The 16,511-nt window shown below is 41.5% G+C and overlaps 2 protein-coding genes across 2 annotated transcripts; both read left to right on the forward strand.

Annotated features, from left to right (window-relative positions):
* Nucleotides 1-436: 436 nt before the first annotated feature.
* Nucleotides 437-3,550, forward strand: LOC117843863 (EID1-like F-box protein 2). Its single transcript, XM_034724606.2, has 3 exons — nt 437-596; nt 1,260-2,083; nt 3,171-3,550. Exon 2 carries the CDS (start codon nt 1,317-1,319, stop codon nt 2,061-2,063), a length of 747 nt encoding a protein of 248 aa, XP_034580497.1. The 5' UTR covers nt 437-596; nt 1,260-1,316; the 3' UTR covers nt 2,064-2,083; nt 3,171-3,550.
* Nucleotides 3,551-3,698: 148 nt separating this feature from the next.
* Nucleotides 3,699-16,245, forward strand: LOC117843858 (uncharacterized). Its single transcript, XM_034724598.2, has 25 exons — nt 3,699-4,339; nt 4,802-5,143; nt 5,457-5,589; nt 6,433-6,608; nt 6,956-7,029; nt 7,649-7,684; nt 7,787-7,877; nt 8,222-8,296; nt 9,623-9,824; nt 9,983-10,179; nt 10,529-10,630; nt 10,745-10,855; nt 11,064-11,129; nt 11,210-11,308; nt 11,798-11,885; nt 12,040-12,134; nt 12,240-12,371; nt 12,449-12,541; nt 13,150-13,455; nt 14,415-14,599; nt 14,697-14,799; nt 14,935-15,080; nt 15,241-15,320; nt 15,393-15,535; nt 15,900-16,245. The coding sequence occupies exons 1-25, from the start codon at nt 3,902-3,904 to the stop codon at nt 16,014-16,016; spliced, it is 3,630 nt and encodes a 1,209-aa protein (XP_034580489.1). The 5' UTR covers nt 3,699-3,901; the 3' UTR covers nt 16,017-16,245.
* Nucleotides 16,246-16,511: the final 266 nt, after the last annotated feature.

The raw sequence follows: 16,511 nt of genomic DNA on the forward strand, positions 1-16,511 counted from the left end.
CGATTAAACCGGACATAATTAACGGCTAATATAAAACTCCGGAAATCCACGCGCCTCACGCCGCTCCTTCCCCGTATCCCGAGGCGGCTCCACCTGGAGTTATTCGCGGCCACGCGCGGTTCCTCCTTTTCTTTGACGCCTCAGTTTTTTTAACCCCGGCCTCCCCAAAATGCCCCTGCCGGCCGCGCCCCGCCGGTGTCGGCCTCATCGCACCAAGTCGGACGCCGACTGGCCCAGGGGCAGTAGCGTCATTCCGCGCCCCGTCCGGTCGCCTCCTCCCGTCCCGTCCCCGCGTCCAGACTCCGCCAGCTGGACCTGCCCCGTCACGGCCCCGGGCGAATGGTCGGTTCTGCCCCTAACCCTGCCCTCCGCGCGGCGCACGCACCCGTTTGGTGGCTATCTGGTGCGGCTCGATCCGACCCGATGATTCCGATCCCCACCCTCCCATCGATCCCGCCCCGTCTCGGTCTCGACCCTCCACGCCGGCGACCGGAGCAGGGACCGCGCGGGAGACGGCGACGGAGACGGCGACGGCGACGGCGACGGCGGCTCCTCGCCCAGCTCCGGCGGCGGCAGGCCCCGCGGCGTCGTGCCAGGTAAGGCTCGGCTCGGCTCGCCGTCGCTCTGTGTCTTCCGCTGAAATGGATGCGCTGCGCGAGTCCATTGCTGCCCCCGTGCTCGCTCGCTTGCTCGGCCGCGAGCCCCCCCGTCTCGCACTCTCGTCGGGCGGATAATGCCGAGATGAGAGGAGCTCGACCTCGGGCAGCGGTCATCCCGTGCCGCTAGCGAAGAATCGCGCCTGGGTACAGCTCGGTTGAGGAGCTTTCGATCCATGCGTGGCCGGAGAACCCCGCGCGCGCGGCGAACGGGCGCGTGCCCCCACCTGCTCTCACTGATTGAGCGTAGCTGTTCGGTTTCTCGGCAGCGGTCTGGCCTCTAGGTTTCTTATGCGGCATTTGGTTTTCCGTTTGGGATGTATTCGTTCTTGGGGTACGTACTAGGAACAATTTGATGCTATTTGCTCGAGCTTGTCTATGGGGTAATTTTGTCACGTTTGCTACAGGAATTTGTTTCTTAGATTTCTGAACTATAAAACGGCAAATTAATTTGTTGTTCGTTTGTACCTTTAAAAGTTGGTATTGCTGGCTACCAGTCAATTAGAAATGTCGAAACAGTTCAATTTAAACTTTAGTCGATTTGTTTTTATAGTGGTAGTGATCGATTGGTATACATGGAACTGAGACACTTCTGTAAAACAGGATTGAAGGAGGTATGAGAAGGCGCACGTTGTTGTTGGAGTGATTTGATTTCTGGAAATGGTGTTGGTGGTGAAACAACACCGCTGCACACATTCGGCGAGCTGCGTCTGCACCAAGGGCCATCTCAGTGAGGATGCCCTCTTCCTCGTCTTCCGCCACATGAACTGGAACCCAAGGCTGATAGCTATCCTCTCATGCGTGTGCAAGTGGTTTGATGAGGTTGCCAAGCAGGTGCTGTGGAAGGAGTTCTGTCATGCAAGGGCGCCGAAGATGATGCTGGACTTGCATTCAGGTGGCAGCCACATTGTTGATGGAAACTGGAAAGCGCTCGGGAAGCTGCTTATCTACTGCAATGGATGCACAAAAGGGGGGCTTTTTAACAACATTCATGTACCGGGCCATTTCGTGTTCAGGACGCGCTTCTCGAGGACTGCAGGCAAGAGTTTCCTGCCTCTGCCATGTAAGTCAGACGTCCTGTATGTGTCAGATCCATGCGAGCATCTTGATCAGGGTGAAGAAGGCGACTTGGGTTTCTTTCGAGGTATCTTTAAGTCATTCGCCACCTCAAGGGTAAAGAAGATGTTGATTGAGAAGCGGGCTAGGTTTCATCCAAGGGAGTTGTGCCCTTATTGTAAGGCCAAGCTATGGAACATGTTCCAGGAGAATATGATTCCGAGAAGTGCTTCCGCTAGGCTGGGTGCTTATGATGATTCTGTGGAGTATTTTGTATGCCTGAATGGACATGTTATTGGAATTAGCACACTGCTACCGCTCTCAGATTCAGAGGAGGCAGCAGATGAGTAATCATCAAGAACTTGAATCAGGTGATATTATTATATGTTATGCTCTCCCTTTGCTATCTCCATTCAAATTGAATTTATTGGACTATTTAATCTGTAAAGTTCAATTTTATTTATGAAGAAAAGATAGATTTCTTTATGATGTCTATCAAAATATATACACTGAAACATAGTTAGGCATTTTCCATTGCAGATTACTTCTTCAATCATTCTTTCTGTAAACATCAATTTTTCATATGCAGATATGCCTGGATATAGTTTAACTGATTGGTGTTCAATATTCATTAGTGTATGCCAAGGTTTACATGCTTATGCCTCGCCCAATATGTTATATGCTGACATTTTATCCCTGTATCTTAAAAAAAAGCAAAAACTTGTTGGGATATCATGTCAAATTATGTTTATTTAGATTTCATTGTGGGAAATTTTGATATCTATAAAGTTTGAGAACATTATTAATGAAATTATTATCAAGGGTTTGCATGCTGGTTTTAAAATGATGTCAGAATCGTTGAATCAATTTTGAGAATGAATCAATTTCCAAATCTCGAATGCTTGACCGTCTGCGTCTGATGCCCTATTGTTTGCCCCTAGGCTGAAGTTTAAACTTTAAATTACTTTTGACATTTGTATGCTCAATCAAGTCGCAATTAGCTATAATCATGTCCATGCCAGAAATGGTAGCACAGATGTTTTGGGAGGAAGTTAGAGTGCTTGTGCACATCTAAATAGAATAACCACAAATATTTTCACTTTCTAGTACTTGAAGATTAGAAAAACATCAAACTATTGACAATGATGCCGGTTTTAATATGTTGCTGTTAATTTGCCATATCAACCACATGGCAAACATTTCTTAGAGTAAATCTAGAGCCTTTGGTTATTTTCAGAACAGCCATATTGTCCAGCCAGTTTTTGCTCTTATTTTATTCGTAAAAATTATAAGGAAAGCCTGCCTTGTTAATATCCTGTTTGATTTGTGATTTGCTAGTTTCTGTTGCTTTGTGTACTTCAAAAAACATTTGCGAATAAGTATGTCCCATGACGGTTGATAAAAGGTTTTGGTAAAGTGAAATAACATATGATCTGATCTGTGTTTTTTTGTCGACAGGTTTGCAAGATTGAAGCTCAGGGGCTTGTGAAAGCGATTTCGTAAAATCTTGGTTGTGACCAGCAGACAGTTGGATGGCAATTGGTCCGGTAAACTGTGGCACGACAAGAATCTGTGATGGGCTTTGCATCGAACTGCTGCAGTGTTTCTTCCAGGGGCATTTGCATCAGATGGGGGAAAAAAGAAGAGCTATTTTATAGTGTCTCTCCTTTATTTATGGATACGTCATTAGTCATCACTTGTTCTTGTAACTGCAAAGACAGACGACATCACTTGCCTGTTTTTTCGACATGTTCACATCATGTGTAGTGTGGTATTTGGTTTAGGGTGACTTGTGATGTGAATTTGTTGCTCATGATATTCATGTGTTGTTGTCCTTACTGTGTTGTTTATGTTCCTAACTTCAGTGATTTTTTTGGGAGCCTTCACTGATTTTGGTGGGCGTGGTCAGATTCCTTCTGTGATGTCGTCAGATTAATGTCACGGTGACCTCTTTCCACCCGCTTCAGAAATGCATGAGAATGAACAAGTGAGATTTGCTCTGTATCTGCTGCTAAATGGGCTGAGCCCAACATATGATGACCTCCTCTCTCCCCTCTTTCCCTCCCGCCCTCTTCCAGTCTTCCTCCCCCAACCGCCCTTCCTCCCGCTCCTCATTCCCCGAAATTGCCGAACCCCAACGCCGTTCGAATCGCAAAGCCACGACCCTAGTGTAGCCGTGGGCGTTGCCCATGCAGATCACGGAGGAGCAGCGGCGCCGCGCAGAGGCCAACCGCCTCGCGGCCCTCGAGAAGCGAAAGCGCATCGCGGAAGCCGCGGCCGCGGCCGCCACCGCCTCCACCTCCTACGCCACCACCGCCTTCCCCGCCGCCGGCACGCCCACATTCCCCGCCTACGACACTGCCGCCTCCTCCGCCGAGTGGAGGCTCGCCAAGTGCCCAAGAATCGCCCCGCCCGCGCCCCAGCATCGGTCTGCGCCGCTGCCCCCGCGCCCTTCTCCACCGCAGCCGCCGCCGACTCCGCCTCAGCCGCCGGTGGGGTTCAAGGTGGTTCTTGAGGTGTGCAGTCCCGACGAGTTCTTGGTGGCCGTGGAGCCGGCGGAAGGCAAGGCCTACCCTGGGGAGGCCGACTGCCTCGGCGCCGTCCAGGACAGCCTCGCTGCGGCTTCGGTATGGTTCGCATTGGTTCTTGCCTGACATAGGCATTAGACGTCTTATTCTGGTTTCTGCTTTGATCAGGATGTACAACTGATGAGCTACTTCTGAAATTCTGTTTCCGTGGGTACCACTATGCACTTGTTTGCGAGATTCTGGTGATTTTCGTGTTTCTTGGCACCAGTTTGGCAAATTCGTGGACATCTACGAGAGTTGATTGATAACTGGTTGTTCTTTGATTCCATTTGTCTGGATCGTTCTAGGAATGTTTAAGGAACGATGGATGGACCATTTAGCCTATTCTTTTCCCCTGCAGTTCAATAACAACTGAAAATCAAGCAAAATAAAATTGGAGGGGGATGGTGGGCATGTTCAGATGATATAACGTTAATATTTCTCTCTGTCTTTTCGTGAATGATAAGGATTTTGGTAGAGAATTGGAACTGATTTTTTCCCCTTTAATGTTGGCACTGTTAGGCTGTACAATACTCTGAAACACAGTCACTAAGTCAAAGTGGCCATCTTCATCCTGTATTTAAGCTCGTGGACTATGATGTGGTGTTGAAATGCCTGAAGAAATTGCCAGGGGCTGTTGTGGAAGATATACCTTATAACACAAAGAGAGTTATTCAGAATATCCCTATGTTGCCTGGCCAGAAATGGGCTTATGATAAAGAAGTGGACGAGCTTCTCAAGAAGCTGCCACAGCAAGTAAAAGATGCTCTTTTACCCTTCCAACTTGAAGGTGTGAGATTTGGGCTTCAAAGGCGTGGACGCTGCCTGATCGCAGATGAGATGGGTCTTGGCAAGACTCTCCAGGTGAGCATATGACATGCGTGCTTGCATATTGCAACTCCTGCTGTTTTGTGCATGAGTACTTGGGGATATACTTGTGTGGATGCATAGAGTATTATTGTTTTCACAGGCAACAAAATGCTACTGTCTGGCAAGGTTAGTGGCACACTGATATGAAAAGTTTGCAGCACTAATTGAACAACAGTAATAATTTTATCTCGAATATTAAGACTTTCTTTTAGAAATATGAATAAACCTGCCAATATAAATAAGCTTGCCAATTTGCTTATAGTGAGCGAGGGAGGGAGGGTGTACATTCTCATGCATTTTAATGCAGGCAATTGCAATAGCATGCTGCTTCAAGGATGAGGGTTCTATATTAATAGTGTGTCCAGCTGTATTGCGTTATACTTGGGCGGAGGAATTGGAGCGTTGGGATCCTTCATTTATGCCAAAAGATATTCACCTTGGTATGGAGCATCTTTGCTTTTCTTGATATGAAAACTGGTATTTATCGCACCTGTTAGTAAATTGTACAAATCCATTTAGTCATAATTTTGAACTACCAATCTTGTCTGATCACACGTTCTGTATTGTAACCCTCCAGCTCTAGGTTCTTCACTTGCTTGTGATTCAAGCTGAACTAAGGAGTATATGCTTTTTGTTGCATTTTTTTTGTCATAAAATTCATTAGCACGTACCCTGTCATCTAGTAAAGCCTGGAATCCTGCACTATATTATATCAATCTCACCTTTTATGTTCATCATGTAAAAAAAACTGAAATTTTGATATCAGCAGATGGTTGAAATGTTATATCCCTGTGAAGCAACACTATGATAGATTAGCTGATATGTATATAATTTTTTGATCAAAAGATGTGATATTGAGTCGCAAGCTAAGCTAATTGCTTGCATAGCTCATCTGTTCAAGTCTAGGATGTTTTGATTCTTTAAGTGTAAATTACATATGTTTGTACACAGAGAATAAAAATATGTGATCAGCGAAGGCCACTGTTTTATCTTATCACTTCTCCCTCGTGTGATTGGCCCACCCGTTCTGAATATATTCTTTTGATCTTTGTTTCCAGTTAAGATATACCTATTTTCGGATAGAGGAAGCACAAACTCAATCTCATCCCTTTTAATTAGACTATATCCACACCTCTGACTTAAACCATTCAGATTGGATCCAAAGGATGGGCTGTGCATATGTTCACCAATATACTCTTGTGCACCTACTATTTCCTCTTTTGTATAAGGACTGCATTATTTGGATGCTTAAATTATATCTATTGCTATTTTTTTATTTTCAGTATTTGGTCGTCAAGACAGTCTTGAACATTTAAGTGCTACCCCAAGGGCAGTGATTATTTCATACCAGATGCTAAGTCGCCTTAGGGAGAGCATGGCGAATAAAACATGGGCACTGATGATAGTTGATGAATCACACAATATACGCTGCACGAAGAAGAAAGTAGAAAAATACGAGGTATTGATATAATCAGGAAACAATCTGATGTTTCAGTACAAGCATACAACTCTTGGATGCCTCAGTCTATGCACGAGATTTAGTTCTTTGTTATTTGACACTTCCTATTATTATTTCTATCTGAGATCATAACTTTTAGTTTTACTTTCCTTTTAGATAAATGGGCTTTGAGCTGATTTAGTGAATTTCCACTTTTCTTCATCATTCAACTTGATTCTCCACATGACTATATGCATTATCGAAAAGGAACTAGTTACTACATCTGATGAATTTAGATTTTCATATTACTAGTCTGATGTATGACCATTCCACTCCCTTCTTGTACTGACTCGCTTGTCTTGTGATAGACAGAAGCTGTGCTGCATCTAGCTTCAAAAATTGAGCGCATTGTATTGCTCTCGGGGACACCCTCTCTGTCAAGGTTGTAAAGATATCCACCAAACTCCTCTTAAAGTTCCTTGTGCTATTGAAATTGTACTTTTTATATTTCAACCAGGATACATGAAAATAGTTGTGATATGAGATACGTTTTGTTTAGATCATTTGATGATTTCAGCATTTCAGCAACAACAAATAGATCTTGGTGCCTTTTATGGTCACATCCTTTGTGAGTAATATCAATGGCAATGATTACTGTGAGCAGTTACCCTGTGGACATAAATGTGGATATGACATAATTTTACATTGATCTTGTATAATCAGTACATGTGCTCAACACGTAACACATTAGACTGTCTAATGTGTTACATGCTGAGCGCGTGCACTGATTATGTTATGGAATGAGATGCGATATTTTCACTTGTCTGTCAAAGCTTATTGCCTGTGTTTCTCATGCTGAGGATGTTGTGAAAACTTCAAGTGCAGTTTTCTGCTCTGTAGCATGTTTTATCTCAATGATTTCTTAATTGAAGGATTCAATTATTATAGACTGAGATCCAGAAAATCTGTTAAACCATTTCACTATATGTTGCTGTACTTGAGTATATTTTTTAAAATTGTCAGTTGTGACTTACTAATTATTTTCTCCTAGGTGTTAATAGACCTTTTGATATCTACCACCAGATAAATATGTTATGGTAAGTAAAAGAAAATGGCACCGTACTGTACTGGTCATATGAAGCTCTTTTCATTTTTCTGTCACAATATTGTTGTTGATCACCCTACCCCACTGCTTTCAGGCCCCGTATGCTTGGCAATAATAAATTTGACTATGCAAAGAAATATTGCTCACTGCATGTTGCTCGAAGTTATCAGGGAAAATCATTTAAGGTATTACTGTTACTAGTTCTATTCATTAGTCTATGTCTCCTCTGGAATGCGGAGTTGCTGTTTGCGATGTGGGGTAAAATCTGTGCTCTGCATGTAGAAATTAAACATACAAAATGATGAAATAATTCATGAAAAAAGCTTTTTTACAGCTATTTTTCCCTCCTGTAAAGAAACAGCTGGAGCTCTGCTAATGTATTAAGAATTGTAGGGGTTTACAACATAAAAGCCCAATAGAGCAGGTGTTATAAATTATATGCTATGAAATAGAACGCCAACCTTGCTACTAGTATCTTTATGGAAATATTTTTCATGTCATTTAAGTTGGTAATTTATTATATATGCAGGACTACTCTAAGGGTGACTACTCTAAGGGTGCACGGTTGACAGAGTTAAATGTTTTGCTCAGTCAAACAGTCATGGTTTCTTCTTGCTCTTTCTGCTACTTCAGCTTGAATGCATAGCTTTCTGTGATCAGTGAATTCATTACCTATGCTCCATCATGGCAGTTTTATCCATACTGTTTGTTGCTATATATTATGTTAACTCGTAGATTTACACAAATAACTGTTTGATGATACTAGCCCATGGATTTCTTTTAGGAGCAAATTACTTCTATGCCATCAAAACATATACCCCTGTATGCCATCTGAAAATATAGGTTCACTTGTATGCCATCAGTTTTAATTTTAGGTCCTGTACATGCTACTACCACTACCGTTATTTTCATGTTAGATTTCTGCTTATGTGGCTTTACCCCTGTAAATGTGACGGGGCAATTTCTGGACACTTTCCTTCTCCGCCATTGCATTCAAGGATGCTTTATTATCTCTCTGCCACTGCACTCAAGGAGTATTAGCCTGCTAGGTCTCCTCAGGTCATCAGCAGCCTTGATACGGCCTGCCCGTTCATCTCCCTTTGCCACTGCCTGTCCTGCCCCCCTGAAAATTGGAGGCGCGACTTGCAGCTGGCAGGCAAATGGAGGCAGCAGACAGAGGGGTGGGCACGACTTGGAGACAGACAGATGATGGAGGGGTGGGTGTGGCCCTTGGGGAGTCTGGCGGAGTGAGGGGGTGCAACCTGGGAACGCTGAATTGAGCGAGTGGGTGTGGCCCCTGATGAGTTCACTTGGAAGGATGGGCGCGGCCGCGGCAACAGGCGACGGGGCAGGCACAGCATGTAGGCTAGTGGAGGATCCATTGGGAAGGAAAGGTTCCACAGATAGCGCCTGGGGTAAAATGGGCAATATATAAAAACCTGACAGCGTCCAGAGGTGCAATGAGCAAGTTTTAAGACACATATAACAGTAGTGGCATGTAAAATTAATGGCAGCAAAGGGGGCATATATTTTTCAATGGCATGGAAGGGATAAGTACAAGTTTGGGTGGCAAAGAGGGAATTTGCTCTCTTCTTTGAGCTGCCAATTGCACAGTACTTTTTTTAATGCAATTCTTTAGTTGATTATTTATGAGTGTACCCTCTACATTGAGATTTTTATTGGTTCAAAGGCAATTGCAGAGAAGTATGTACTGTTCGTAAATATTCTGAGAAAAAGGTTCTACTACTATTCCATAGTCTGATATGTAAAGAGATGAAGCAATCGTTTCCTAATAATGTGCTTGCTGTACTAAAGACTCTTGGATTGTTTGTCACAAGCCATGCAACCCCATGATGTTCTGTGTTGAGATTTGATGGTTTATTGACATCAGCTCCCCTAACAGCTAAACTAAACTGCTTCAATGTTGTAGATTAGGCGACTGAAAGAGCACTTGTTGAATGAACTACCCCCCAAGCGGCGACAGATTATTAGGTTGAAGCTAAAGGCACCAGATATTAGGACAGCCATGTCGTCATCCATCAAAGAGATGGACTCTATCAGTTGTAATGAAACTCTTGCAGTTGACTTGCCCTGCAAAAGCAATGATGATGAAAATACAAAAGATGAAGAAGGTAACTTCATGGTGCTAAGTTCTAACAGGAGTTTTCAGTTACATATGTCAATGATGATAATATGATTGCCTTGTAATTTTCTCTCTTCAGCATTCATGACTAGTGTGATTATTCTGGTAGCTCTGCATAAACTGGATTATCTTTATTTTTGTGGTCAGATGATGGTTGCAAGAAATCACCAAGGCATCTCACCCCACAAGAGATTGGCATTGCAAAATTATCTGGGTTTAGCGAATGGTTCTCAAATCATTTCATCGTGAATGGACTGGGTGCTAACCACAACCTGGATCCCCAGTCTAGTTGCCAGAAAACAATAATATTTGCGCATCATTTAAAGGTTCTAGATGGAATACAGGTAAATTGTTTAATGTATCTCACATATGCTTTATCTGTCATCATGCTATTAGGAGATTGTCCTCAAGCAAAGGATTGATTTTGATTCTCAATATATGTATACTACTCAATCCCATTCATATAATAGATGATAGCTTCGTGAGTGTGAGCAAAGGTTTCGATCAAAATTGTTGATTTTTACTTTTCATAGTTTGTCAGCTTCAGTACTTCTCAACAATAATTGAGAATCATTGCACTCATGCTTACATACTATTCAGATAAAAGAAATCATATTGAACAGTATTATCAAGTTTCATGACTACCAGAAATCCAGGATAAGGCAATTTCACAGTTTAGACTGTTTTACATAGGTGTTTGTCTCTGAGAATGGGATCAATTTTGTTCGCATTGATGGAAGCACACTTCAAAGGGAAAGGAAAGAAGCTGTTGATTCTTTCCGTTTGGATCCAGAGGTTCCCCCCTTCATTTTTGTTGTATTTCCCTCACTTTTCCTAGTTCATATATCTACTAACCCCCAATTTGGTTTAATGTTTATCCATTATTGACTTGTTTTCTTCCCAAAAAAGGTGAAGGTTGCGATAATTGGAATTACTGCTGGTGGTGTTGGCTTAAACTTCTCATCTGCTCAGAATGTCGTTTTCGTGGAGCTCCCAAAATCAGCTTCGGAATTACTTCAGGTCCTGAGTCTTTTTTTCCAGTCTTTGCTGTTGCAATTTCTTTTTGACCATTACAGAATGCAGCCAAAGAGAAGTAAGAATATTTGGTTATGTTCATAGTTATCCTGGTAGGATTAGAATGGAAATGTCAACCCGGTCATGATTTTTAATGTGTGAACACATGTGGAATTAAGCTTGCTGATAAAATATTTCACTCTGCTGCTATTAGGCTGAGGATAGAGCTCATAGGCGTGGCCAAACAAATGCGGTCAACATATATATATTCTGTGCAAAGGTTAGTTCTTTTGTTTTCCATTGCAATTTATCCTGTAGCCTGTCATTGTATTAGTGAAAAAAATAATGTTAGTCTTGCAGAACACATTGGATGAATCACACTGGCTCCAGTTAAATCAGAGTCTATTCCGTGTCTCATCTTTGATGAATGGGAAAAAAGATGCTATAAGAGAGATCGAGGTAGGTTAAATATGAAGCAGCTCCTTTTGACAAAGTTCTGATTTTTTATCATTTGTATATTGTCCATGCTATACTATTGTTTTGGAAGATTGGGAGGGGCTACTGTGAGCATGTAGTCCCACCAGCATTTTTAGTTAATCTGGGATATGTAACAGGCGACATTCAGTACCTTAAAAATCTGATAGAATGCACTAATTTGGCATATTGGCAACAGCAGCTTCTTTTTTTACTAGGGGTTGGGGGGACGCACATCTGGTTACCCTTGGTCAGATAACATTGCGATAATGAAATCTAGATGCCAGTGCACTTGTATGAAGTTTTTGAACTTGTTGAGGAAAGTTTGATGTCATGTTCAACATACCTTTCCCAGCTGAGGACTGGCTATCTAGATCACTGTTCATGTCCATTGTTTGAGATGGGATCTTTACCAGGACCAGAAGGTTGAAAGGATCATTCCTCTTTTATTAAGTCTTTGTTCTTTCTTGGAAGGTTGATCAAGTGTGCCATCTTGAGGAAATCAGGAATTCTGAGGAGAAAATACAATGCCAACTTCATCCTTTGGAGAATCATAATACAGGTAAATTTTTTTCGGAAAACTATTAACCAAGAAATGCATGATCTGACAAAAGAATTAACTGAGAAATAGCTGAACCTGTGTCAATAATTATCTTGTTTCCTGAAATAAATGGTGAGTTGTGTTAACCTGACCCATGGACCAAAATACCTTTCAGAAATTGATGATATATCTATTGAATGTTTTCCTGGCATCGATGATTTGGAACTTGACTCAGATTTCACTATTAGGACAATTCCTCTTGAATTTGAGGTAAAAGGAGACTCTCCGTTCAACATTTGAGAAGTGCTTACTACTCGCCACTTATTATTTCTGATTGATTGACAAATGATTCTGCCTGTGCTGTTTCCCTATTAGGATGAAAGCTATGGCACATCCTTGAAAAATAATTCAACACCAACAGTACCTGAAGATAGATCTTGCATTGATGTTTCTCTTTCGCCAGCTGCAGCCTTTTGCACTGCAATATCAAGTTGTAAATCAATGAAGGTAATGAACTTGCTTTGCCTTTTTTATTTAATGATATGGCATTTACATAGTGATCTAAATCACTTCAAAAATGGTAGGCTCGTAGGAGGCTTTCTGAAAATTCTGGGAGCTTCAGTCAGACTGCACCTATTTCAGATGTTCCAATTCAAGTGGAGTCTCTGCGTTTTGAGGTTAAAACACTCTATGACCTACAAATTTCTATGTTATTATTATGACTTGTGCTATGCATTATCATTAATGCCTTTTGACCACACATCTTAGAATACTCTTGTCCAACTGGCGGGGTAGTGCAGATCTGAATTGGTATTTGGGGAAAAAAACTCCTGTTGGTGGCTCATGTTGGGTTTCAGCTAGTCTACCCCAACTTTCTGGGGACTAAATGGATTTGTAGTTGTTGTATTTGAAAAAAAAACGCTTTTCGATTTGTCTTTCTCTAGGATATTGATGTGGTTTGCTTAGAAAAGAGAATGGGAATGAGGGGAGAACAAAAAAATGGAGATAGAGGCTATTTAAGGGGCCTCGGTGAGGGACCCCCTGTGTTGCTGATCTGACTATGCATGTCCACGGATGCCATGTCACTGAAAGTTGGACATCTTGGTGGCCCAGTGAGCTAAAATGGTTTAGATCAGGAAGGGTGGCTTTTGACCTTTCTTGATAGTTGATGTAAATCATGCTGATACATAGTTGGGAATGAGATCTAGATCCAGGGAAGAATTGAGGAGGTGTAAATGGATAGTTTCTTCTGTAAATTCCTCTGAAGTGTCATCATCTTTTGCAGGTTAGCCGGCACACAGGCCGAATCCACTTGTACAGTTGTGTCCCAGGACATGATTCAAGACCCAAACCACTTTTTGAAAACTTTCTACCAGAAGAATTGAATTCACCATGTTCTTCCAGTGATGTTAAAGCAAGGACTCTGCTCTTGAAAAAGATTCCTGCTTTTTGCAATGTGTTTAGAGCATTCATCAAAGAGTGGTTGGCACTAAGACCAATTGATCAGAGTAGACTGCTTGGAAAGCCTTTACAACTTCCCTTGAGCCTTGAGTTGTGTTTTCTGAAAGATAGTATCAACCATAGCACAGAGGTATGCACCTTTTTCTTCATTTGATTCTTCTCTTTACATTCCAGCTTTGCTTATGAACACAATATATTCAAAAGCAGTTCTGTTTCTTTTTTCTAAAGAAATTCAACATATATATATATATATATATATATATATATATATATATATATATATATATATATTTGTGCAATGATACAAAGTCTATGGGGATGTACTCAAGGATATTACAATGTTCTGAAAAAAACGTCTCCATGTGATTACCATCACCAAAAACTGCTTTCTTCTGGCAATTAAAACTAGTTCTATCTTTCGTATACACCAACCATTGATCATCATATATTTTAGGGAGGAATGCTATAACTGGTAAATGCTATTTTGACTATCTTTATTCTGCAGCATGGCATATTTGAATATGGATCATAATTGTTTATACCCTCCTATGTCAGTTGGTCTTATTATAGATCAAGCTATTTAATTAATTTTTTCTCGAATACACTATTTAATTAAATTGAAGGTTCAAACAGCATTTAGTGTAAAACAAGTTCATATGGGAAAAATTTTGATAGCATGTTACAGCAACTCATGCCTTAATTAGCATTTAGTGCTGCTGAAGTATAGCTAGATTTTTCACATTCCAATAGAGTTTACCTTTCTACTTCCTCTTGAAATGTTAGCAGTTTTGGTGTACACACTCAAACCTCATTATGTCCAGAGCAAGAACGCACAAAGTCATTGTACTAAAAACAGATTTACTTGTACCTCAGTAGTCAGTACCTATACGAGGAGCAGCAGCCCATGCATGCCACTTTAGAATTGCCTGTTAGGCTAATCAGAACAATTGATTAGGCAACTGTGAACTAATACAGTAACACCATATACCTATTTTTAGAGCCTTGCATGAAATGCACAAGTACTTATTTTGGTGTTCCTCAGCTTGAAAAATCTCTCTCTTTCTCCTGTTTTCTGGTCCGCTTTCTTAGGGATTACTTAAAGGGGGAAGTAAGAGGCGTGCCGCACCATTGAATGATGTCAGTAATCCTTTGCCAGAAAATGCTGAGTGGAGACAGGTGGTGTTGCGTAATGGCACCACTAAAGAGAGACAGTACACTCAAGGCTGGACTATTGATGATGAACCTCTCTGCAAACTTTGTCAAGGACTCTGCAAGTAAAGACTCCTTAAACTGTCTTCATATGTAAATCATGTTTTTTTTATTATAAACAAATCATATTTCTCATGAAAAAATTGTTTTACTTGGGTTCAGTGGGAAGCTTTCGAAGTCACCAGAATATTTTGAAGATCTATTTTGTGGTCTGGCCTGTTTCCAGGAATACAGGTTAAGAACCAGTGGCAGGGCCCTGCGGCAGGTGAGTCTTCTTGATTATCCGTGTATGTGAACAAAACCTGAAGGTGTCATTGAATAGTCAGTGCTAATGTTCAGTTATATAAAAAATACAAGGGAAGTTGCAAGTTATATCATATACTTGTTAAATAATCTGTAGGCACTGTTTCAAATAGAGCGTGGTAAGTGCTCCCAGTGCAAGCTTGATTGTTGCAAGCTTGTCAAACACATTAAGCCCTTGCCCATGGAAAAACGAGAAGAATATATCCGAAAGGCCGCTCCAAACATTGCAAGTAGAAAGAAACTGTAAGTGCTGCACATTGACATCATGTTTCGTTAACCCATTTGCGTGTATCCATGGGGTTAGCAGTGTACTATGGTTTGAACACACCAAAGATTATCAGATATGGATAATTGTCACTGTTAATATGTTGGTTTGATGCTGATGCCCTGCTTCAATACACAGGCTAGATAAGCTTGTCCGTGAGCCAACTGATGGAAATGCTTGGCATGCAGATCACATAATACCTGTTTATAAAGGAGGAGGTTCAGTATATCCGCACAAGTTTTGGTGTAGTTGACTCTTGAACAGCATAATGATTTTTCTGATTTTTTCAGGGGAATGTAAAGTTGAGAACATGAGAACACTATGTGTGGCTTGTCATTATGAGGTCACCAGAGCTCAGCACAAGGAACTAAAGGAAATAAGAAAGAAGGCTAAAGAGCACCTGAAAAATGCCTTGAATCAACAAAAGGATAAAGTTAGTAGTCTATCTGGATTTCAATCATCTTTAAACCTTTTTTTACCAAATAGAAAGGAGCACACATCCTATGAGCAACTTCTTCACTTAAAAGTGAAACAGCTATGTTCAAATTTTGCTTACCATCTTTTGATGCTCCCCATGTGTTTGTATTTCTCCTACATTAGCTTCTGCATGTACATTGATATCATTCCATTTCCTATAGCATGACGGAGAAGTATTTTTTGTAGATAAAACACTCTTAATGCCCAGAGTAGCATGATTGGGAAAATTGTATACTAGTTCAAAAATGAACATAGCAGTTTCACTGATATTCTAAAGTGCTGACAGGATTGCTTGTCTTTGTTTTTCCTTTTCACTGTAGGCAAGTGAGGCAACAGAAGAAATAGATGACAGCTCTTTGCTGGTTACCGTCCCTGGCAGTGCCTACTCCATAGAAGATGAGGTCCCTGGCAATGCTGATGAAATAGTTGCAGAATAGGGGTTTGATCTTTTTCATGTTCTGAGGTCATTCTTCAAAAAGGGTGCAGGTCTCTTTCACTTACGGCGCCCCTTTTTCTAAAAAGTCCAATTTACTACCCTCATTACTACCCTCACATATCGCTGAAGTCCAAATAACCTCTAAGAAACAAAAGGTTTACTTAACCCCTGTGTTTCCTAAACCGGTTGAAACTTCACCTTTGATGCATATGTAAAGTCAGGTTTGCTGATATGGCGGATTTACAAACCGGTTTTGCTGATTAAGATTGACACCTCAGCATCCAACGTGGCAAATATGTTTAGGTGCAGGAAACCCCTCGTACGTCTCGCTCGCAGACTCGCGGTCGGTCATTAGGTTTTGCCGTCGCTCGCTCGCCGTGAGATTCCTTCGCCAGCCACGAGATGAACAGCCTTAACGTACCTTGTATGGTTGCGCTGTGACGCCTGTGTATTTTCTACTAGTTGTTAACTAATTCAATATTAAAAGAAGGATCCA

The sequence above is a fragment of the Setaria viridis genome, chromosome 2 (assembly GCF_005286985.2).
Source record: "Setaria viridis chromosome 2, Setaria_viridis_v4.0, whole genome shotgun sequence".
Taxonomy (NCBI): domain Eukaryota; kingdom Viridiplantae; phylum Streptophyta; class Magnoliopsida; order Poales; family Poaceae; genus Setaria; species Setaria viridis.

Coding starts and splice junctions, on each gene's coding strand:
- LOC117843858 (XM_034724598.2), top strand. CDS start 3,902: ATGCAGATCACGGAGGAGCAGCGGCGCCGCGCAGAGGCCAACCGCCTC. Junction 4,340..4,801: donor ACAGCCTCGCTGCGGCTTCG/GTATGGTTCGCA, acceptor TGGCACTGTTAG/GCTGTACAATACTCTGAAAC. Junction 5,144..5,456: donor GTCTTGGCAAGACTCTCCAG/GTGAGCATATGA, acceptor ATTTTAATGCAG/GCAATTGCAATAGCATGCTG.
- LOC117843863 (XM_034724606.2), top strand. CDS start 1,317: ATGGTGTTGGTGGTGAAACAACACCGCTGCACACATTCGGCGAGCTGC.